General features: G+C 39.9%; 1 protein-coding gene and 2 pseudogenes across 1 annotated transcript in view; 2 read left to right on the forward strand and 1 right to left on the reverse strand.

Moving 5' to 3' along the window:
* The window catches only part of CCDC191 (coiled-coil domain containing 191), a 136,944-nt gene that overhangs the window by 52,014 nt on the left and 61,626 nt on the right, over positions 1 to 23,304 (forward strand). Inside the window, exons 5-7 of the mRNA XM_023728859.1 lie at positions 15,247 to 15,428; positions 17,079 to 17,302; positions 21,421 to 21,574. Of these exons, the coding sequence (XP_023584627.1) occupies positions 15,247 to 15,428; positions 17,079 to 17,302; positions 21,421 to 21,574 (560 nt within the window). The remainder of the gene's footprint in view (positions 1 to 15,246; positions 15,429 to 17,078; positions 17,303 to 21,420; positions 21,575 to 23,304) is intronic.
* On the forward strand, positions 8,016 to 8,730 carry LOC105756148 (iron-sulfur cluster assembly enzyme ISCU, mitochondrial pseudogene; annotated as a pseudogene).
* LOC111820091 (targeting protein for Xklp2 pseudogene) lies at positions 9,158 to 10,532 on the reverse strand (annotated as a pseudogene).

The raw sequence follows: 23,304 nt of genomic DNA on the forward strand, positions 1-23,304 counted from the left end.
GGGAAGCGGAGGGGGCCGAGTGTGGGTGAAGAAGGGTAGGGAGTGGGAAAGCGTATATCACAAATTTCTTGAGCTCTGGAGCCCCTCAGGAAGAAGCAAAGATGGCGCATGGAGCCAGGTATTTGAGCGAAAGGAGGGGGAGGTGGTGAGAGGTAAGGAAGAAATCAAAAGAAGCAGAAAAAAGCAACACCAGCGGCCATCAAATGGCACTCAGAGAGCCAGCCCATTCGGGTATGTGGAATCCAAGCAGCCGGTGTTTCCTGGTCAAGAGATTGTGGCTGCGGGAAGCAGAGGAGGCCAAGTGGGGGTGAAGAAGGGAGGGGGGTGGGAAAGCGTATATCACAAATTACTGGTTGTTTTGTCTCCCACTGGATGCTCCGTGAGGCTACTTTCTCGTACCCCGTTTGCTGGTCTCCGATAGGAATCCAAGATGGCGGATCCACGCTGCATTAGCTGGTAGGGGACCTCTGCATGAATCTCTCCTCACTCTCCGTTCTTTGTCATTTTTCTCACTCCATTTGGTGGTTGGCTGATTTCGTTATCTCTTCATCTGATGTTTTAGGGTTTCAGGATTGTATTCTCTGTTTGGCTTAGTTTTTCGGATCTTTGCTGTGGCGGGACGGCGTGGTGCTTCTGCCTAGAGCGCCATTTTGCTGGAACTCTGTCCGCTTGCAAGATTTTAAGACCCCAGACGCCACTCACCAAAGTAGGATGCAGAACATTTTCTTAATAAACTTCGTTATGCCAGTTGACCTAGATGTTCCCTGAAAGCATCGTCCCCAGACCCCTTCCCCTGCTACTCTGTCCCTCAAAGTGTTTGGTTGTATTCAGGAACCTTCTTAGCTTCGGTTTAGTCCAGTTGTGCTGACTTTCTCTGTAGTGTGTGTTGTCCTTTCTTTCACCTAAGATAATTCTTATCTACTATCTAGTTAGTAAGTTACCCTCACCCTCCCTCCCCACCCTCATCACCATCAAAGAATGTTTTCTTCTGTGTTTAAACCTTTTCTTGAGTTCTTAGAATAGTCGTCTTACACAATATTTGTCCTTCTGTGACTGACTGAATTCACTCAGCATAATGACCTCTAGATTCCCCCATGTTATAAGATGTTTCACAGCTTCGTCGTTGTTCTTTATCGTTGCATAGTATTCCATTGTGTGGATATACCATAATTTATCGATTCTTCTGTTGATGGGCACCTAGGTTGTTTCCATCTTTTTGCTATTGTGAACGGTGCTGCAGTGAACATGGGTGTGCGTATATCTATTCGTGCGACGACTCTTATTTCTCTAGGCTATATTCCAAGGAGAGTGATAGCTGGATCCTGTGGTACTTCTATTTCCAGCTTTTTAACGAAGTGCCAAATCAATTTCCAAAATGGTTGTACCGTTTTACATTCCCACCAACAGTGTGTAAGTGTTCCAGTCTCTCCACAACCTCTCCAGCATTTATTATTTTGTGTGTTTTGGATTAATGCTAGCCTTGTTGGGGTGAAATGATATCTCATTGTAGTTTTGATTTGCATTTCTCTGATGGCTAATGATCACTAACCACAGCTATTTCTGAAAGTAACAGTAAAGCATCTAAAAGGTCGGCTACATATTTCCCGTTTTTAATGGGGGATCCTTCTGATCCATAGAATCCCAAAGTCATGTGCCTAGCCAAACCAATACTTTGACTCTGTATATGTGGTCACAGATTGACTTTTTGCTAATTTACAAGCTTGAGTAAGAGCTACTAACTCGGCTCATTGTGCCAAAGTTACCTAAGGCAAATGTCCACTCTCTGACACCTCTGAGGAAGTAGTCACTGCATATCCTCCCTGGTAGTTGCTTGAAGTGGGATCTAGTTTTAAATAAGAACCACGTATAAATAAAACTAAAGAAGTGTTAGCCAAAGGAGTTTCCTGAAGATCTCCTCTTGGGATCAGAAGTTGATCTGTCAAATCAAAGCAGTCATGCAGTACTCCTTCAGGGAAAAGAATAGCTGAATTTAAAGCTTTAATGACATGTATTTGAATATTTGGGGCTGTCAGTAATAAGACTTCATAAGAGGTTAACCTGCTGGCAGATAAATGCTGAGTCAAAGTAGATCTGAGAGTAGCAGCTACTGCATGCAGAACAAATAAATCTAAGTCATTACCTAAATCCATATCTGCAGTGTTTTCTACTAATTGAATGGTTGCTGCTACTGCCCTTAAGCATGGAGGATAAGCAGGAGCAACAGGATCTAATTGGAGACTAATGTCCTACAGGCCTCTGATGGTCTCCATGTTTCTGAGTTAAAACACCACAATCATTCCCATTTTGTTTGTTTACATACAGAGAAAATTTCAAAGCATAATTTGGGAAACCCAAAGCAGGAGTGGTTAAAAGGGCTTGTTGAAGCATATTTACCGCCTCTACCCCTTCTTCAGAAAGGGTAAGAGGATCGGTTACTTCTTTTTTCAGATAGTGATATAAGGGCTGGGCTAATAATGAAAAATTTGGAACCCAATTTCGACAATATCCACAAAGACCTAAAAAAACCCTTAATTGTTTCTTTGTGGTAGGCAAAGGAAAAGTCAATATAGCTTCCTTTCTCTTTGGGTCTCTGGAAATACTTTCAGCTGAAATAAGATGTCTGAAGTATTTAACAGTGGGTTGGGTAAATTGTTTCTTTGGTTGCCTTATCCCCTCTAGAAGCTAAATATTGTAATAACAGAATACTGTCTTCAACATTATTTTGTCTAGAATTGGAGCAAACCATGAGATGGTCTAAATACTGCAATAACACTGATCCGTGTTTAAATTGAAATGGAACCAAATCTGAATGCAATACTTGTGAAAACTAAGTTGGGCTTTCGGTAAACCCTTGTGGGAGAACTCTCCACATGTATTGTGTATTTTCCAGGTGACGGCAAATAAGTATTGACTATCCTGGTGAACAGGGATACTAAAGAAAGCACTACAAAGATCTACAACTGTAAAGCATATGGCATTGGTTGGTACCTGGGCTAACAGTAATGAGGATTAGGAACTACAGGCAATCTAGATAGTGTAATCTTATTTATGGCTCCTAAATCTTGTACCAAATCTCCACCCTCTATTATTTGTTGTTGTTTTTTTTTTACTGGAAAACTAGGAGTGTTGCAAGGACTAGTACACGATATAATTAGACCTTGCCGAAGGAATTCTTGGATAATAGGTTCTAACACTGCTATGGCTTCAGGCTTTAGTGGATATTGAGCTGTTCTAGGCAGAGGTTTAGAAGTATCTATTTGCACCTGAATAGGTTCGGCTGACAAGACTTTTCCTACATCTGTGGTTGTCTTTGCCCAAGGTTCAGTGGGTATTTGCTCTAATTCCTTTTCTCCTTCCTGAACCTGTTCTATAGTTTCTTCTACTTCCATTAACCCTTGAATAAAGCACAAAGTGTCGTCTTTTCTCTAAGTAATTGAATCATCTAACATAGGAAAGTTTAATAGAAATTTCTCCACTATCAGTAAACTATATATGACATTGCCATTTGGATAATAAATCTCACCCTAATAGATTAGCAGGAGTATCATTGCGGAGAAGAAACGGATGTAAATTGTCAGTGCGTCTTAAAGATACTGGTACTGCTTCTGAATGAGGCAAAATTTGTTCTTCATTTGAAACTCTCAGGATTTTAGAAGTTTTGTTGCTCCAAGGGACGGGGTTTCATAAACACGTGGGATTTATCGCCGACATGGTGGCCCCAGTGTCAGTCAGGAAGGTACAAGGTTCCTCATTTACTTGGAGTGTTGTCTCTCCCTGACTGTTGAGAGGAACCCTGGCAAAAACCCCTAAATCCTCAGAGCACCATCACTGTGATGGTAACGGAGGCGCTGAGGGAGTAATCCTCTGCTTACTCTTGAGTTTTAAACAATCCCTCTTAAAGTGACCAGGCTTTTTACAGTAGTTACAGGTTAGCTTGGTTTTGAGCTTATTTGTTTGAAGCTGTCCCTTGGCTAGGATTCTACCATTACTGCCTTTACTTTGTGGCTGTTGTAACTGCAAAGCCATCAATTTCTTTTTCTGCTCTCTAGTTTTTAACTCTCTCTATTTTTATCTTCTTCAGTTTGAGCCAGTTTGTAAGCCACTGTAGCCGATTCTGAAGGATTTACATTTTCCCAATTTAAATGGTGTCTTTTTACCAAATCTGCTAATTCAGCCATCAGGCCCCCTAAAAACAGAGTTGAATATAGGCCGATGTTCTTTTATAATTGCCTTTAAACCTGAATGTTCTTCAAATAATCTGTAGAAACGATCCATAAAAGCATATACATTTTCTCCCTTTCTTTGTTTACAAGCCTGGATTTTTGCCCAATCAACCTTTTTTGCAAAAACTTTTGGAAACGCGTTTATCAATTCCTTAACCAAACCCTGGACTTCATCTCTCAGTTCTTTCCCTGTAAACCCAGATTTCGAGATTAAACTTGGCTCTGGGTCCTTCCACTTAGCTTCAGCCATCCATCTAGCTGCTTCTCCTGAACCTAGTACTATATGTAACAAATTATACAAACCCAAAGGACCTGGTTCATAGGTACTAGTCAAGATAATAAATCCATGTAAAAATTTCTGAGGATTTTCACGAGGGTCAGAAAAGTCTTTTATGATTGCTCTGAGTCTGGACTTAGCCAGGGGTTTACTGTTACTTCCACTGGTCCATCTGCTAATTTAGGCTGTCTAACTACCGAAGGCATTAACGGAGACGGAGACTCAATTTTCGGTGAATCATTGGAATGAAAAGGTAATTCGGCTAAAAGAGAGCTTGAAGTCAAATCAGGATATAAAGAAGCAGGTTCTTCCTTTTCCCTGTTTTCTTCCTCCGAGTCTTTTCCGTCTTCTTTAATACACATAGGAGTTCTATTCCTTAAGGAACCAAGTATTCCTACCTGACCTTTTTGCAATGCCAAGATCTGTTTTGATTGCTTAGCAGTGTTTTCCTGAACCGAAGCAAAAGTATTCAATTGTTGCGTTCTCAAGAATTCAAAATACCAATTAAAAAATATTTCCCACTGATTCTGCTTTATTTTTGATCCCCTTGCTTCTTATTTACCTTTCAAAAAGACTAATCTGGCCAACTGAAAAGACCCCCATTTAGGCCATTGTAATGAATCCTTTTCTTTCATTTAATTATGCCATTTTTCTAAATACTGTGCCAATTTTGGGCCAGAATTCTTTACCGTATAGGCAGTGGTTGTGCCGGATGGTGGGCAGTCAGTTTTACTTTTTGCTTGCTTATTTCCCATTTTAAATTTGGAAAAGGGGGAAAAGAGAGATTTCAAAACAGAGCACTATTTTCCAGGTTTTCTCTGAGCCACAAAAAGAAACTGAACGAGGAACACCACGGGGTTTGGACAGTGTTTCACATAGACCAATGTGTACCTTTGTTGCATGAGACTTTTCTTCCGGGTGGCAAGCAGCCTAGTGCTCTAGCATGTCTCAGGACCACCTTATCCTGTCACGGGAGACATTAACACTTGTGATGAGCGCCAGCGACTGCCCTAATGGCTTTTACTGGTCGACCTGTGCCCGAATTTTTGCAGTTTATAGTGGCTCAAAGCTCTTTGAAAATAGAATTACCTCTTTAATGTTTCAAACGCCCAAATCCAGGCCTAAACTGCAGTTCGCCTAAAGAGTTACTAAATGTCATTCTTAACCAAACAATCAAGCAAAAATGTAAGAAAGATTCTCCTTAATCAGCCAACCAGTTTTTCAAAACAAATATGCCAAACAAAATTTAAGAAAACATAAGAAAGAGAACAACGAAGAATAAGCAAAGGCTCATTTTCTGAGAGCACTCACCCCATCAGTGTCAAAAGGACATGGAGTGGGAACACATGGGTCCAGAAGATAGGACCTCCCTTTTGCTGGTCTCCTCAGTCCAGGTCTCCTCAAAGTTGAGTGGATTCATAGCTTCAGAAGTCCTTGATGACTACGCGATTAACTGTTGTAGGGAAAAAACATCACAAAGTCTAGTAAAGCAAAAAGAAAGTTTTATTGCATATATTCAAAGGGGCAAAAGTGAGACGCGGACAAGCATGCTGCCAGAGCTAATGTCTGCCCAAATCCAAGGAAGGTTACAGAATCATCAGTATATATTAACAACACAAAATGGGTAGAATCATTGAAAGCTTTACCTTTTCATAGATCGGCTAGAAATTGTTATCCTACATTTGAAATGCCTTTCTTAACAATTATTGGTACAGGTTTCAGTAACCCGACAATCAGGAGGGCCTTCATTGGTCCAACAAATCTCCATTCGCTAAATGCTAATAGAAAAAGACCAGAGTGGAAAGTCTTTCGTGTTCTGTTTGATTGGCTTAAATGTGAAAGATTCCCTAAAAGATTATTTTTCTTCCCTAAAAGATAATTTCTAAGATTCTCCCATCTATTGTCTTTATCTCAGGGCCCAGTTGATGTGTCCTTGTGAGTCCTTGTGGGCCCTTGTGGGCCCAGCTCCAGCTGGGTCACATTTCTCCATGCTCAAGGACAGGGAATAATGATTCCAATATTATTTTTTAAATCAGTGGTTTCTGCCGAGTAGTCCGAGCTTAGCCTTATTGACTGTCCTTTGTAGATGACTTTTCCTTTATCCCTAGCCACTCTTAAAATGCTCTTTGTCTTTGGTTTTGGGTTTGTCTTGGTGACTTTCTTTTGGGATCTACCTTGTGTGAGGTTTGATGAGCATCTTGAATAGATATCTTCTCATTTTTTCACGATATCAAGGATAGTTTCTGCCAACAAATCTTTGTTACTGCAATAACGCGAATAGGAGCTGCCTGCTGCAATAACCAATTCTGAGACAGGGGTGAGGTGAGCAGCAAGAGTTTTATTATATATCGATATATAGGAGACAGAGGGGAATAGATTCCTCAAAAAAACCCATTTTCCCCCACTGGAGATGTGCTGAAGGCTTTTATAAGCACAGGATTATGGGTCTTAGAAGTTTGTGTTAGTTCCCCCTTGAGGTGGTCACATCCCAGAAGAGTTAATCTTTTCTTGGGGGTTTTCTGGTGACATCCTGGTTTTCTTGTCCCAAGATGGCTGCTTGTTTGGTTTGTCATTCTTAGATCATTATCACTTGTTTTCTACCCTCCAGGGAGGAACATCGGTTAATCTTAAACCTTTTGTAGAGACTGGAACCCGAGGGAAAAACAAGGTCATGAGACAATGCGATGGTTAGCAGTGGGGAAGAAATAATAGTGAGCCGGGCCTATGCAGCTTCTTCCATCTTCAACAATTCTCTCTGTATTTTCTGTCATCCCCCCTTGTTCTGGTACTCCACAATCACTTGTAGGTTACTTCTCTTGATAGAGTCCCACATAATTATTAGGGTTTCTTCATTTCTTAAAATTCTTTTATCTGATTTTTCCTCAACTAAGTTGGTATCAAGTGCTTTATCTTCAATCTCACTAATTCTGACATCTATTGCCTCAATTCTCCTATGACTTTTTTGTCTAATTCTGAGATTTTATTTGTTAATCCTCTGGATTTCTGTTTGCTGTCCCTCTATGATTTATCCTCCTACATGGAGCCGAATAAGCTGCAGTTTCTTCTGAAATTGTCCTTGACGAGATAACCACAGAAGAGGCCATAGATGGCCTCAACTCGCCTCTGGGTGGACACTTAACATCCTAATAAAAGAAAATCCACCCCTTCCACCATCCCAGAAAATCGAACCCTTGTCTAGAGAAAATGCATAGTCATCCCCAAGCCCTGAGCACCTGCACGAAAGTCAATCTTGAATATTTATAATGAATTTGCATTTCCTTTTTTGCTCTCTGTAAAAGCCCGTCTCCCCAAGCTGCCTGGAGAAAGTGTCTTTCTCATTTCCCACCTCAACTTCTTGATTATTGGCTGTCACAGGTCACCCCGAACAAAACCTGGGGTTTTCACCTGACAACAGAACGGATGGGACTGAAGGAAGAACTGTAAGTGGCACCAAAGGCGCTGTTAGAAAACAAGGCTCCGGAGATTGAGAAAGACCCGTTGAGAAGTTTCAACAAATGGACGCATTGCTGGAGGTGCTGGGAGCCAACCCGAGGGAGCACCCCTCCCCCGGCCTCGCTCTTGGCCGGAGCGACCCTGCAGGATACCTGCGGCTGGAGCGGTGTCTGCGGCGCGCGGCGTCGGCCCTGCTGCTCCGGAGCACGCCCGCCCGGGAGCTGTCAGCCCCGGCTCGGCTCTATCACAAGGTTATTGATCATTATGGAAATCCTAGAAACGCGGGGTCCCTCGACAAGACGTCTAAAAATGTTGGACCTGGACTGGTGGGGGCTCCAGCTTGTGGTGATGTAATGAGATTACAGATCCAGGTGGATGAAAAGGGGAAGATCGTGGGCGCCGGGTGTAAACCATTTGGCTGTGGTTCTGCGATCGCCTCCATCTGGTCAGCCAGACTGGGTGAAAGGGAAAACGGCTGAAGCAGCCTTGACCATCAGAAACGCAGATACCGCCAAGGAACTCGGCAGTGCTCCACGCTGGCTGAGGACGCATCACGGCCGCCCTGACTGGTTACAGACTGAAATGGAGCCCGAGAAGGGAGAAGTGGAGAAGAAAGGAGCCCTTGGCGGAGCCGCCAGCAGACCCTACGGGCTGCTCCCCACCCGCCGTGCTGCCGCCTCAGATGTTCCCAAGCCCCTCACAGGCAATAAAAGAGCTCTGACATTCGCACGCTATCTGCTGTTTACCTGTGGCTCTGATGCAAGTGAAATAGTTTAATTTTGCTGAATCCTGTGGTTTCTTTCAGCCCGCTTATATCGCCTTAATCAAGCTTGAGTTGTGTGTGTGACCTCAAAGCCGAAATCAATAATGATGTCACAAGGGGTCGATAGCCCATGGAGTGCATAAATACCTACTTTTACCGGAATCTATTTTTGGAAGATTACCAGGAGAATGTCTTCGGTGTGATTGTTTGACAGAATCAAATATTGTACATAAGACAGATTTGCATATATGTATGTATTTTCAGTACTTAATTATCTTTATTTTCACAATAAAATGGATAAAAAAGGAAGTAGGGGACAGAAGAGATTACACTGTAATTTTATATTCTAGTAAGAAAATTAAGACATATTAAAGTTCAACTAGTGGTTTAATTGAAATTATGCCGTGGAGTCTGGTGTAGACAGATGTGCACTGTCAGGCAGGAGTAGGTACAAAAAGTCTGGAGAAACAAATGCTTTCCATACCCCAGTGACAAAGAATGAAGGCTCCTGGTTAGCTGTTCAGAGCAGCACTTGTCCCCAGGTGGTGTCTGCAGCTCACAGCTGGTTTTAGCAGTGGAATCGAGTGGAGAATTTGGGAGACACCGGCAGAGTCAGAGGCTGGTCACTTGACTTAATCTCCACAGCTTGGTACTTACATATTGGATTTGCCTTGTGCGCCAGTTCTTTTTATAGCTGGGCTAGCTCCTCCTCCTTCTGCTCTTCGTCCTGTTGCTTGATCTCCAAGCGCTGGACTTTTGGGGCTTCTGTCTCAGCCATTTTCTTCTCCAGCTCCTGCCATTCCTGGGGTCTCTTCTCAGTGGCCAGTTGAAAAAGTTCCTGAACTAGACAACCAGCAAGGCCAGCAAGTGGTTTTTTCTCTTTCTTCAGAACAAAGGGCTCCTGGGTGATGACTGTGTTTGGACAAGCCTTGAAGCAAGCTGCTGCTTTCTGCTGTTTCAGTTCTTCCTCCAGCTGATGCTTCCAAGTCTGCGTCTTCAGAGCACCTCTTCTGTCAGTCTCCAAACAGAAAGGCTCAATGGGTTGCACTTTTCACCTTCTCTGGCAGGTTAATGGTGTCAAAATGGGGCAAAGGAAGTGCCTTGAACTGAGTATCTTCCCTTTCTGCAATTCTTTTATTTTCTTCTCCTTCTGTAGCTGATGTTCTTTGTCCCAAGAATCAAAGGAGAAAGGGCATACTTCCAGAGTTCTTGCCTCTGGGACTTGGGGCTTAAAATGTATCCCATAATGTGGCACAGGTTGAACTTTTATCACTACTGGCTCCTCTTCTTCTTTGCTGAACACTCGGACTCTGTTCTTCAAAGCAAATGCCGGGGACTTGGTGATTGGAAGTACTTTCTTTTCAGGAACACCCACAACATCTTCCAAGATCTTGGTAGGGCAAGGTCTGGAATGAAATTCAAAGTGTTCTTTCTCTGGTTTCTTCCTTGATTCTCGCTGCTGGATTCTTTTCTTGATTTCCAAATCAAAACCAATGGGCTGTGTGGGTGGCTTCCCAGGTGGTTTCTTGGGCAAGATGGGTCTGTCTTCAAGAATTCTGGGATCAAGTTCCTGCTGCATCTGATTCTTCTGGAAAGCAGTCTACTTAAGTTATGGCAGCAAATATGTCCACTTTTGACGCCTTAAAAAATCAAGGTGAAGTCAGTAAAAATGTCTTGTCAGCGTTTGGCTTAATAGATGATCAGGTTTCAGGGCCACCCAGTGCTCCGCAGAAGACCATTCAGGAACACCTGACAGCATTGCTTCCTCTTCGTCATCAATTCACCCACCAGGAGTTCAGCCACAGCAGCCACCATATACAGGAGTGCAGACACAAGCAGGTCAGTTGTACCAACAGTACCAGCAACAGGCCGGTTATGGTGCTCAGCAGCCACAGGCTCCACCTCAGCCTCCACAACAGTATGGTTGGTATTCAGTATTCAGCAAGCTATAGTCAGCAGACTGGACCTCAGCAACCTCAGCAGTTCCAGGGATATGGCCAGCAACCAACTTCCCAGGCACTACCTCCTGCCTTTTTGGTCAGCCTCAACAACTGCCTGCTCAACCTCCTCAGCAGTACCAGGTGAGCAATTATCCTCCACAAACTTATACTACCCAAACTTCTCAGCCTGCTAATTATACTGTGGCCCCTGCCTCACAACCTGGAATGGCACCAAGCCAACCCGGGGCCTGTCAAGCAAGACCAGATTTTACTTCACCTCCTGGAAGTACCATGACCCCTCCTCCCAGTGGGCCTAATGCTTATGCACGTAACCGTCCTGCATTTGGTCAGGGCTATACCCAGCCTGGACCTGGTTATCGATAACGAGGCTCAGCTACACTGATGAATGTAGCAGTTAGCTATTTGCCTCCTAAAAGACTCCAATACTACTATTTTATTTTAATTTGTATTGAAGTTCAGAAATTTAAAAAGCAGAGCATTTTTTATGATATCATTATTGCTGTTAATTGAAAGTATAATTTGCTGGAACACAAAAAAAGACCAAAATGGAAAAGTTATGCCAAGAAATTGGAAGATAGATACCTAGTCAGCTGACTGGAAGAGATCCATATTTGTGCCCATTCCAAAGAAAGATGATGCAACAGAATGCAGAAATTATTGAACAATATCACACACAAGTAAAATCTTGCTGAAGATCATTCAAAAGGTGTTGCTGCAGTACATCAGTAGGGAACTGCCAGAAATTCAAACTGGATTCAGGAGAGGATGTGGAATGACGGATATCATTGCTGATGTGTTTTATTAACTATGCAAAGGCATTCGGCTCTGTGGATCATAACAAATTATGGATAACATTGTGAAGAATGGGAATTCCAGAATACTTAATTGTGCTCATGAGGAACCTGTACATAGACCAAGAGGCAGTCGTTCAGACAGAACAAGGGGATACTGCATGGTTTAAAGTCAGGAAAGGTGTGTGTCAGGATTGTATCCTTTCACCATACTTATTCAATCTGTATGCTGAGCAAATAATCCAAGAAGCTGGACTATATGAAGAAGAACATGGTATCAGGATTGGAGGAAGACTTATTAACAACAGTGATATGCAGATGACACAACCTTGCTTGCTGAAGGTGAAGAGGACTTAAAGCACTTACTGATGAAACTCAAAGACTACAGTCTGGATTACACCTCAACATAAAGAAAACAAAAATCCTTACAAGTGGACCAATAAGCAACATCATGACAAATGGAGAAAATATTGAAGTTGTCAAGGATTTCGTTTTACCTGGATCCACAATTAACGCCCATGAAAGCAGCAGTCAAGAAATCAAATGACATATTATAATTGTGAGCAAGTCTGCTGCAAAAGACCTTTTTAAAGTGTTAAAAAGCAAAGATGTTACTCTGAGGACTAAGGTGCGCCTGACCCAAGCCATGGTATTTTCAACTGCCTCTTATGCATATGAAAGCTGGACATGAGGAAGACTGAAGAAGAATTTATGCCTTTGAATTATGGTGTTGTTGATGAATATTGAATAAACTATGGACTGCCAGACGAACAAACAAATCTGTCTTGCAAGAAGTATAGCTAGAATCCTTCTTAGAAGCAAGGATGGCAAGGCTTTGTCCCATGTACTTTGGACATGTTATCAGAATGGACCAGTCCCTGGAGAAGGACATCATGCTTAGTAAAGTAGAGGGTCAGGGACGAACAGGAAGACCCTCAATGAGATGGACTGACACAGTGGCTGCAACAATGGGCTCAGTCATTTAAAAAAAAAGAAAAAAAAAACCTGTGAGGATGGCACAGGACTGGGCAGTGTTTCCTTGTGTTGTACACAGGGTTGCTATGAGTTGGAACCATCTTGATGGCACCTAACAACATAACAGCAACAACAACACCATATTTAATGATAAAAGACAGTGCTTTCTCCCTAATATCAGAAATAATAAAAGGATGTCTGCTCTTACTACCTCTATTCAACGTTGTATTAGAAGTTATGGCCATGCAGTAAAGGAAGAAAAGAAAATCAACAGCATCCAGATTGGAAAGGAAGAAGTAAAACTCTTTATCCCAGACAACATGATTGTCTCTGTAGAAAATATGGAATTTACAAAAAAGCTACTAGAACTAATAAACAGGGTGTTTATCCTGTTGCCGTCACATCTATTCCAACTCATAGTGACCCTATAGGACAGAGTAGAACTGCCCCATAGGGTTTCTAAGGAGTGTTTAGCAGCCAAGCCCTTAACCACTGTGCCACCAGGGCTCCAATAAGGGTGCTTAGTAAGCTTGTAATATAAAAATAAATGCTTATAAAAATAAATGCTTATTTCTATGTCTAGCAACATACAACTAGAAGTTGAAAGAAAATTCTTTAAAATACCATTTACAATAACATCAAAAAATATTAAGTAATTAAAGATAAGTATAACAAAAGATGTGTTAAGACCTGAAAACTACAAAACATTGTTGAGAGCAATTAATGACCTAAATAAATGGAGAAACATATTTTGCTCATGTGTTGGAAGATTTAATATTGTTAAGATGTCCATCCTTCCTGAATTGATCTATAGATTTAATGCAATCCCAATCAATCCCAGCCGAATTTTTTTTGTAGAAATTGACGTGATTCTAAAATTCATATGGAAATGAAAACAACCTATAATAGCCAAAACAACTTCAAAAAAGTAGGAACAGAGTTGGAGATCTAATGCTACTTTATCTGAAGACTTATTATAAAGCTATAATAATCAAGACAGGATGGTATTGGTGTTAGGATAGAGAAATAATGGAACAAAATTAAGAGTCTAGAAACAGATTCACATGTATATGGACAACTCATTTTTTATAAATGTCCAAAAGCAATTCCTTGAAGACAGAATAGGATTTTAAAAAAATGGTGCTGGAACAATTAGATATCCATATATACAAAAAAATGAACTTGAATCCTTACCTTGTACTATATTTTAAAAAAATAATAATACCTGAAAATGGATTATAACCTAAATGTAAAACCTAGAAATACAAAATGTTTAGAATAAAATAATTAAAAATCTTTATATCACCTTGGATTAGACTGAGATAACTGAGCTATGACACCAGAAGCATGGTCCATAAAAGAATAAATGGATAAACTGGATTTCATCAAAATTTAAAACTTCTGCTGTTTGAAAGACATTGTTAAGAGATTGATAATACAAGCCAAAGACTAGGAGAAAATATTTGCAAAGCATCTAGCTCATAAAGGATTTATATCCAGCATATTATCAGAATTCTCAAAAGCCAATAATAAGAAAACAAAGAACCCAATTTAAAAACTGGGCAAAATATCTGGACAGACACTTTAAATAAGAGATACGGATGACAAATACGCCCATGAAAAGATGTTCAATATTGTTAGCCATTGAGGAAATGCAAATTGAAACTACAATGGGTAACTACTACACACCTATTAAAATGGCTTAAATTTAAGTCTGACCATGCCAACTGTTGGTGAAGATATAGAGAGACAGGAACACTCCTACTGCTGATGGAGTGTAAAATTGTAGAATCTCTTTGGAAACAGTTTGGTAGTTTCTTATAAAGTTAAGCATATAGTTATACAATCCGACCATTCTACTGCAAGTCGTTAAGAGAAAAGAAAGCATATGTCCATACAAAGACTTGTACACAAAGGTTCATAGCAGCTTTCTTTGTGAGAGTGAAAGTCTGGAAACAACCTAAATGTCCATCAACAGAATGAACAAACTGTCATCTACTCATACAGTGGAGTACTACTCAGCAATACAAAGAAATAAACTATTGACACATACAGCAACATGCATGAATCTCAAAATAATTATGCTTAGTGAAAGAAGCCAGATAAAACAAGAGTACATAGTGTATGATTTGATTTATATAAGGAAGCCCTGGTGGCATAGTGGTTAAGTGCTATGGCTGCTAACCACAAGGTCGGCAGTTCGAATTTATATAAAATTCTAGAAAATGAAACTAATCTATGGTAACAGAAAGGAGTGTGGTTGTTTCGGGCAGGGCAGGGGAGGCCCTCAGCGAGGAGTGAGAGCATGACCACAAGTCAGGACGAGGCCACTCTGGGCTCATGGACATGTTCATTATCTCGATTGTGGTGATGGTTTTCCTGGTATATGTGTATGTCAAAACTTACATTGTAGACTTTAAATATTTGTAGTTTACTGTATGTCAACCATACCTCAGTACAGCTGCCTTTTTTTCTTTTTTAAGCAATGGCATCCTCAAGGATGTTTAGAGTGAATAGCTTTTAGATTTGGTAGTGAGAAAGTCTTTAGTGACTGGGGTGGAGGCAGTTCCTGATGAGTGAAGGTTTTTCCTCTCAGTTGAAGGTAATTGCCGAAATGAAATCGACTCGATGGCAGTGGGTTTGGTTTTTTGGTATTATACACATCCAATTGGCATTATCAGTTATTTATTGAACACTCACTTGTTTGTATTTTTTATTGTAGCAGGACTCTTTATGTAAATACGGAAAATTAAGATTTTTTTAAAAAATTTACCTGTTTTAATTGTTGTTTTGTTTCCCTCAGATTTGTGTGGCTATTTGGAGGAAGAAGATGAAAGTACCACTGTTCAAAAATTTGTAGACCACCTGCTCCATAAAGATGTGGTAGATTCTGGGATGTTGGGGGATCTTGGAGGGAAGGAAAAAAACCAAGACAAGCAGCAGCAGAAGGATCCTCGTCTTACCATGGAGATGAGACATAAGCAGGTGGGAGGGAAAAACAAAATTAAAATGATAAGAGGAAGCAGTCTTTGTGAAGCAGATTTAGTAAGCTTAAATAAAGACTTAGACTTTATTATGAAAAAGGGTGCCATCTGTGGTTTGGTTAGAAAGAATAAAAATAAAATATAAGAACTTCAGAAGAAAAATGATGCTCATAGACTGAGGGTAGGAAGCAGTTTATTTAAGAATAACCAAAAAAAGGAAGAATTGACAAAGTGGTGAGCTAAACTGTGTTAGTTTGGATGTGGCACTTCCTATTATAAATATGTAGATGGGGTTTTGCTTTAATTCAGTTTTTAAATTGTGACATTATATTAATATCATGAATATTCTGGTGAATGTTATAATTCTCTTTTAGACAACTGAAATTCACTCATTTTGTGATTATAGTTTGAAAGAGAGGACAGATCTAAATTACATCTAGTTCAGCTGTTTTGTATTAGAAAGGCATGTGGGAAATTTCTTTTCTCCAAAGGGAAGAGTAGGTTATAGGAAAAAGACTGGTATCTCAACACCCTGTAGAGGAGCTTTAGGGAATTAGAGTGACTAAGTCTTTGCCATAATGTCCAGAACCAAGACTGAACTGGAATTAATGCCTATACGTGTGTGTACTGTCTTTTTGTAACACTGAATTTTTGATTGCCAGGTTTGAAAAATCAGTGCTTTAAACCATCAGGTGTGCCTAATCTCACACACAGGCTGGTGGGGAAACAGAGGTAAAAGTATGACCCTGGTTTGAATGTTTGTCAAGTGGGAGAAGAGAGGCTTCATAAGAGATAGCTGTTGTCTGGAGGTCAGATCACAACTGGAGAGCAAGAAGAACAAACCTAAGTGAAGCGGAGAGGAAAGGACCACTCAATTTATAGCTAGTCATGCCTCTGAACAATTAATAGGTTTGAAAAAGTGAATGTGCTTGTTTTCTGAATTTTATGTCTTTGATTTCCAAAATAAAATCACTGTTGTATTTAAATAATAAAAGATACAAATAAAGGCTGTGATGTTCCTGAAAGCAGTATATGACTGTTGTAACCTTCACAATATAGCCTCCAAAAAAAACCCTATTCTTTCTTAAATTATGATTAGTGTACCGACAGGGTGTGAGTAATAGCAGTAATATACACATTGAAAATTCTTGTGGGTGGGTAATTATTACTAAATAAGAATCCGGAACTTGAGATCGACCCATGAGATTCTCAACTTTTCCATGATGCAGATCATTCCCAGATCATTTTAGAGTCTATCTTACCTGACTTCAGCTAAAATTTTGTATTGGCCCTTACCCAGTTAACAAATGAATTAATTGCCTCCGTTCTACTAACAGCCGGGTTCTGTGCCAGAGTGTGTCAAACCGTGTGTTATGAACTGCAGTGTGCTCTGAGGTTTTGCATATCCCTTTTTACTTGAAAGGCTGCATTTCACCATTGTTGTGAGTGGTTAAGGGCTCAGTTGCTAATCGAAAGGTCGGCAGTTCGAATCCACCAGCGGCTCTGCGGGAGAAAGATGCTGCAGTTTGCTTCTGTAAAGATTACAGCCTTGGAAACCCTATGGGGCATTTCTACTCTCTAGGGTTGCTATGAGTCAGAATCAACTCGACAGCAGTGGGCTTAGTTTTTTGGGTTGTATTCTCTCTTTCAGGTGAAAGAAAATCGCTTAAGACGTGAGAAAGAACTAGAGCGCCAGAGAATCGAAAAGGCCCTGAGAAAATGGGCCTTCTTAGAGGCTCAGTGTCTGGTGCAAGAAGAGAAGAAAAGGAAGGCTCTGGAGGCCAAGAAAGAGGAGGAGGAGATCCAGAGGGAGATGGTGAAGCTGCGGAGAGAGATCATTGAGAGGAGATGCACTGTGGAAGAAGCATGGAAAACGTAAGCCAGCCCTGCTGAGCAGTGTGGGGTTTTCTGTTTAGGCAGTCATTTTGGAGTGCTCTGAAGTTTTTAAAATGCACATTGCAATGGTAAAACACAAAAGAGGAATCACCTACTATTCTACTATCTTAACAAATTAACTTCATTTTTCCTTGTTTCTTCCTGGTCTTGGTTCCTTTACATACTAGTTGCAATCATGAAGTGTATTTAATTTGGTATTCTGCTTGTTGTAATTAACACATTGCCTGGAGCCCTGAGGTCTATATATTACTCCATTGAGTTCCCATACCATAATTTATGTAATGAACCCCTCCCCATACTAGTAAGCATTTAGGCTATTTCAGATTTTTCACTAATTATTATTGCAATGAGCATCCTTAAACAGAGCTTCTTCATTCTTTCGAGTTATAGTCTTAGGATAAATTCTTAGGAGTGTAATTACTGAATTAAATGGTATGAGCGTTTCTATGACTCTTGGAACACTGCCAAATTGCTTTCCAAATGGGTCTTACTGATTTACACTACTGCCAACAGTCGACCAGTTTGCCACTCTTCCCACCATTGGGGAGTATCATCATTTTCAATATTTCTGCAATTTTCATAGGTGTAATATTGATTAATTTGCATGTCTTTGATTCCTTGAACATTATGAGGTTGAACATTTTTATTTTTCCTTATGCATGTTTGCTAATTGTGCTTTGTCCTATTGTGAATTGCTTCATTGTTTTGCTTTCTAAATGCATACGAAAAGTCACCATTGCCTTCCTGCCCACTAATAAAGGAAAAAAGAATATCTGACATAAGAGGAAAATCGAAATAGTCCTCACAGGATATAGCATTATTATCCATCCTCCATGGAGAAAATGAGCTTCATAAATGAAATAACTGATGTATTTATTCTGAGAAACAGCACTGTTGCATGAACTGAAAAAGCCTTGGAACAATGTGTCTGAAGTGCCTGAGTCCTCAAACTGAGAGGCCAGACAGACCTATTAGCTAATCCCTTCCACCGCCGTCAGTGCACACAGCTTTCTCCCCTGTGTTCTTGATTGCTCTTATCCTACCCAGTTTAAAACAGCTCGGTCGTGGACACGCGCTTCACTCTTTCAAGTGCCAAGCTCAGGCCTCCTCCAGACACCAGTCCTTTCAGAAAGCAATCACCAGTGTTTTAGTGAGTTCTTGCTAAGGTCAGCCTTGCTTTTCAGATTGCTCCTAAGCCCTGAAAAACCTAGGCTGACCTAAAATAAACTGTGAAAACAAGTAACGTGATGGTAGCAGAAGGCTCTGCTCACAGTGGGCACTCAGCATATGCGCACTGACCAGTCATTCATTTAAAATCAAAATCTTGCCCATGGTTATGGTGACACCGGTAATTTGCTCTACTTCTGGGCATATTAACTGATCTTATCTTTCCAGATGGCAATTTGGCAATAAACAACAAGAGCCATAAAAAGTGTTCTATCCCTTAGCCTGGGAATTCCAGTCCTAGAAAAATTGTCCTAAGAGAATGATCAGAAATCCAGGCAAAGATTTATGTACACAGATAATTACCGTCACCTAACATATAATACCAGACATTAATAAATATTAGGGAAATTAGTAAATAATTGTTGAACAATGAAACAGCAGTGACATGTTATCAGTGTTTTTTCCTAGGTGGAATGTGGTTTTATACCTCTCCAGTTTTTCACAATGACCACATATACACTTTCATTAAATACACATTTTAATGTTATTTTTAAAAATCAGATCCATGGTGTTAGAACTGTGTTTCTTTAAATGCCCACTGTAGTCTGCCTATAACCATGTAATATAACATAGTTATGACATTAGTAAGTTTGAGGAGAGGCAGTAAAATTTTATTGTTGGTAGGGCTTTTTAACTTATTTGTAAGCTATCCTTAAAAAAAAAAAAATTGCCCTTGAGTCAATTCCGACTCATAGCCACCTTATAGGACAGGGTAGAACTGCCCCATAGGGTTTCCAAGGAGCGGATGGTAGATTTGAACTGCTGACCTTTTGGTTAACAGCAAAGCTCTTTAACACTGCACCACCAGGGCTCGGTAAGCTATCCTATATCTGCTTTATAGTATAATTTCTAAGTATCTCCTCCAAGATATTTATTAGTTACAAAGTGAGAGATTGTAACTTTACACACCCAGCAGATGTGACCTTAACCAAGTCATCAAGGTTAACATCATCAGTAACATTGTATACCCCCTATATGAGATATGGGAGACTATCTATAGCATATTCTGATATTCCTCTCTCAGTTTGAGTTTCTGTAACTGTAAAATAAAGTTCAGAGAGATTGGGTGACTTGCCTGAGGTTTCATTGCTGGTTTATGACCAGATCCCATGAATCCTAATTCCTAGTCTGGTACTGTCTTCACCACATCAGTAATTGTATGTATTTTATACATATACCAACCAAAAACCAAAACCATTGCCGTCGAGTCGATTCCAACACATAGCGAACTTATACGACAGAGTAGAACTGCCCCATAGGGTTTCCAAGGAGCTACTGGTGGATTTGAACTGCTGACCTTTTGGTTAACAGCCATAGCACTTAACCGCTGTGCCACCAGGGCTCCTTTATACATATACACATATCGATATAGTTAAAAACACTAAAATAAAAAGGCATTGCCGTCCAGTGGATTCTGACTCATGGTAGCCTTGCGTTGGAATTGACTGGACAGCAACTGATTTGGCTTTGGATTTAGCTATAAGCTTGCTTGAATTCATGAGTGAAAGAGGAATGGCCTGAACAAGAAACAACAGATAGGTGGGTGAAAGAGAGAATGGCTAGAAAGATATGTCCATGAGCAACAAGTTACTAGGAGATTCTGATTACAGGCAGTGCCCAACTGACGATGTGTTGGAGTTACAGCAAACGGCACTCAGGAGCGTCTGTTTTTGTTTTTTTGTTTTGTTTTCTTACCATTAGTAATATGTACTACATACAATGTTGCAGCGTGTAATTTGCTCATGTTCTCATTCTCAGATGTTCAGTCCTGCTTGTTCTATAATTTACTGTTCAAAATACTGCCATATAGCAGTCTGTGGCCTGGTCTACAGTGAAGTCGGTGTTGGTGTCAGAGGTCATAATGGGTAGAAAGTTGGGCAATGTTCAACTCTTAGGACAGTCAACAATTGAACTGGGCATGCACCCAACAGCTGTTACAACTCTGACTTCATTGTTATGACACTGATGCCTGCTTCATTGCAGACCAGCCCTATAGCCTGATCTTATTCAGCATTTCGTACCATCAGAAACATCAGTTGTTAATTTCATCGTTGGAGTAAATTTTAATGATTTTATGATTTGTGTTTTTTTATGTATGTATTTATTAAAATATATCTGTAAGTTTATATGTAATGTTTCCAAGCCCCAAAGATACTGATTTTTAAAAAAGGCAATAATAAGGAAAACTAAAAAAAAAAATGAGATATTCAGCTTACATCAGAACCGACTTATGACGGAGTAGTCGGAATGGAACCCCGTTGTCGTAAGTTGGAGACAATCTGTACTTCCTGGAGCCTTTTCCTTATTGTCATTAGGTTCTATTTTTTTCTATTTTCAGCTATTTTTGAATTATTCTAGATTCTATCCTATCTTTAGTCATTAACACCTGATTCTTTTAATTTTCTCCCTAGAAACCTTGTAAAAACCTTGTGGTAAGACTCTCATTCCTTTCTTACTTGATGATCGTCCTCCCTCCCCCTTATAAGAAAAGAAAGAATTCATGTGTATATTAGAGAATACCTAGTAGCCATTAACTCTCAAATCTTAATCGAATATTGTTCTTTGTTAAACTCAATGAAAATACTAAAATATCTATATGGCTTTCTACATTTAAAGTGCTTTATAGCAATTTTATTTCATTTAATCTCTATTTTATAAGGAATAAACCAAGTCTCCAAAAAGCAAAAGAAAATCACCCTACTACATGGTTTTAGAGCCAGATCTAGAAAAAACAAACCTAAACCTATATCTTCTGATGGAGAATTTAGTGTCATTTCACTCTCCCAGATTATGATTACTTATTGTTAAGTAGTAATAATAATAATAACTTATTGTTATGGACATGTGTATTTTTAAATTATTATTAATAGAGAGAGGAAAAAGCAAGAAGAAAATTCTCAAAGGAAGCCAGAAAAAGACATGTTTGAAAGTGCTCATATTCCTCTGGATGAAGAAAAGATGGCAAAAGAAAGAAAGAGGAAACTGAAAGCGTTATTAATCCAACTTTCCAAGGAAAATCACAAGGTGGGAATTTTAACATCTCTTTTTTCAGCATTCTGTAGTGTAAATGACAAGGAGCTCCATCAGAGATGAGGCAGAGTAAACCCGAAGCCCAGCTGAGCCTCATCACAAGTAACAAAATTGCCCACACTGTTCATTCTGTGCTGCTTAGCTGACCTAATGAACGGGTAGACCTCCAATCCCCGTTTCTGGACCTAGTCTTTATATACTCTAGTATGATCCTGGGAAATTAGGGGATGAATTTGGGATTTCTTCCTAAATTATCCTCTTCAAATAGCATGTAAGGTAGCTCCCTGATAGTTTTTGAAAGCTTGGCTTCCCCTTTGGACCTTAAGGATCCAGAGTCTTAAGGATCTTCTGGATTATTTACGAGATACAAACACTGGTTATTTGCCTTGCGGTAGCTCAGATCCTAAAGCAATGATACATTTACATTTGTGCTTCTCCTTTTAATGGTCTATGTTTATCTTACTCTTCTCTCTTTTACTTTCTCTTCCTGTGAAAGTAATTGGTCAATTTGTTATTGACAATGAGTATCCTCCCTAGGCCACTTAAGCAGAATAAGGTTTTTCAGTCAAGTGGGATTGGTAAAAGCATGAATTTGGGGCCTATGGCATTTTAGGTAAAAGGAATAACTTGGAGAATATGTAAATTAGAAAATTGGCTGAGAAAAGATGAATGTATATATTTTTATATCTCCTACAATGTCCACCCCAGGGCCTTAGGCATTGCTAATATTCAGTGAAAGTGAATGGAATGAATGCTTGAATGAATGGATTTCACAAGAGAAAAAATGTTAGGAAGACATTGAAGGAATTTATTAAATGTTAAAAAGAGACTTACAAAGGCCCTGGAGATCAGTAACAGAAATTTGAATCTGAAATGAATACCTGAGATATGAGGAAGGAAATGAAATAGTCAAAACAACTAAAAAAAAGACATGACTGATAGTGGCATGTTAGACTCAGCAGCAGGAAGTCCTAATTGTTCGGATTAAACAAGTAGAGTTTGGTCAGAGTTTTTGCTTTAAAAATTGAGAGGGATGTGTGGTAGGAAGAAATGTTAAGAGTTGGGAGAAAGACTGGCAAGGTCTCTCAGATGCCACGTCCTCCATGAGGGATGGAGTTCATGTGTCCTCTTGTAGATACTGTTCAGATTTTAAGAAAAAATAGGAAGGGAAATGAGTATTCAGGGGACCATCTTAAGAAGGCAGAAGTGCCATGATATCTCCTTACCCAACCAGTAAGAGACAGATCAGACTTATGCTCCCAATCAAATTAATTTTCTAATTTTATCCAAGTCTGCTATACAAGAAGAAACCATGTATGCTGTAGATAGAACTGCTAGATACAAACTGTTCAACATATACACAGAGTTTTATCAAATTAGTGGCCTACCTACAATAGATTACTCAGTTTTAAAAGGGCCATTGGGTATGTTCATGAATATAATTACAAATAAATTATCTCCGCTTGGCTATAGATTTTGCTTGATTTGAACCTATACTTTATTATTTTTAAGTTTTATTTTTAAACTAATTTTAGACATACAGAAAACTTGCAAAGATAGTACAGAGTTCCTGAATACTCTTCATCTAGCTTTCCCCAAGGTTAACATCTTACATCCAAACCAAAAACCAAACCCACTGCCATCAAGTCGATTCCAACTCACAGCAACCCTACAGGACAGAGTAGAACTGCCCCGTAGGTTTCCAAGGCTGAAATCTTTACAGA

This window comes from Trichechus manatus, unplaced genomic scaffold (assembly GCF_000243295.1).
Source record: "Trichechus manatus latirostris isolate Lorelei unplaced genomic scaffold, TriManLat1.0 scaffold00026, whole genome shotgun sequence".
NCBI classification, from domain to species: Eukaryota; Metazoa; Chordata; class Mammalia; order Sirenia; family Trichechidae; genus Trichechus; species Trichechus manatus.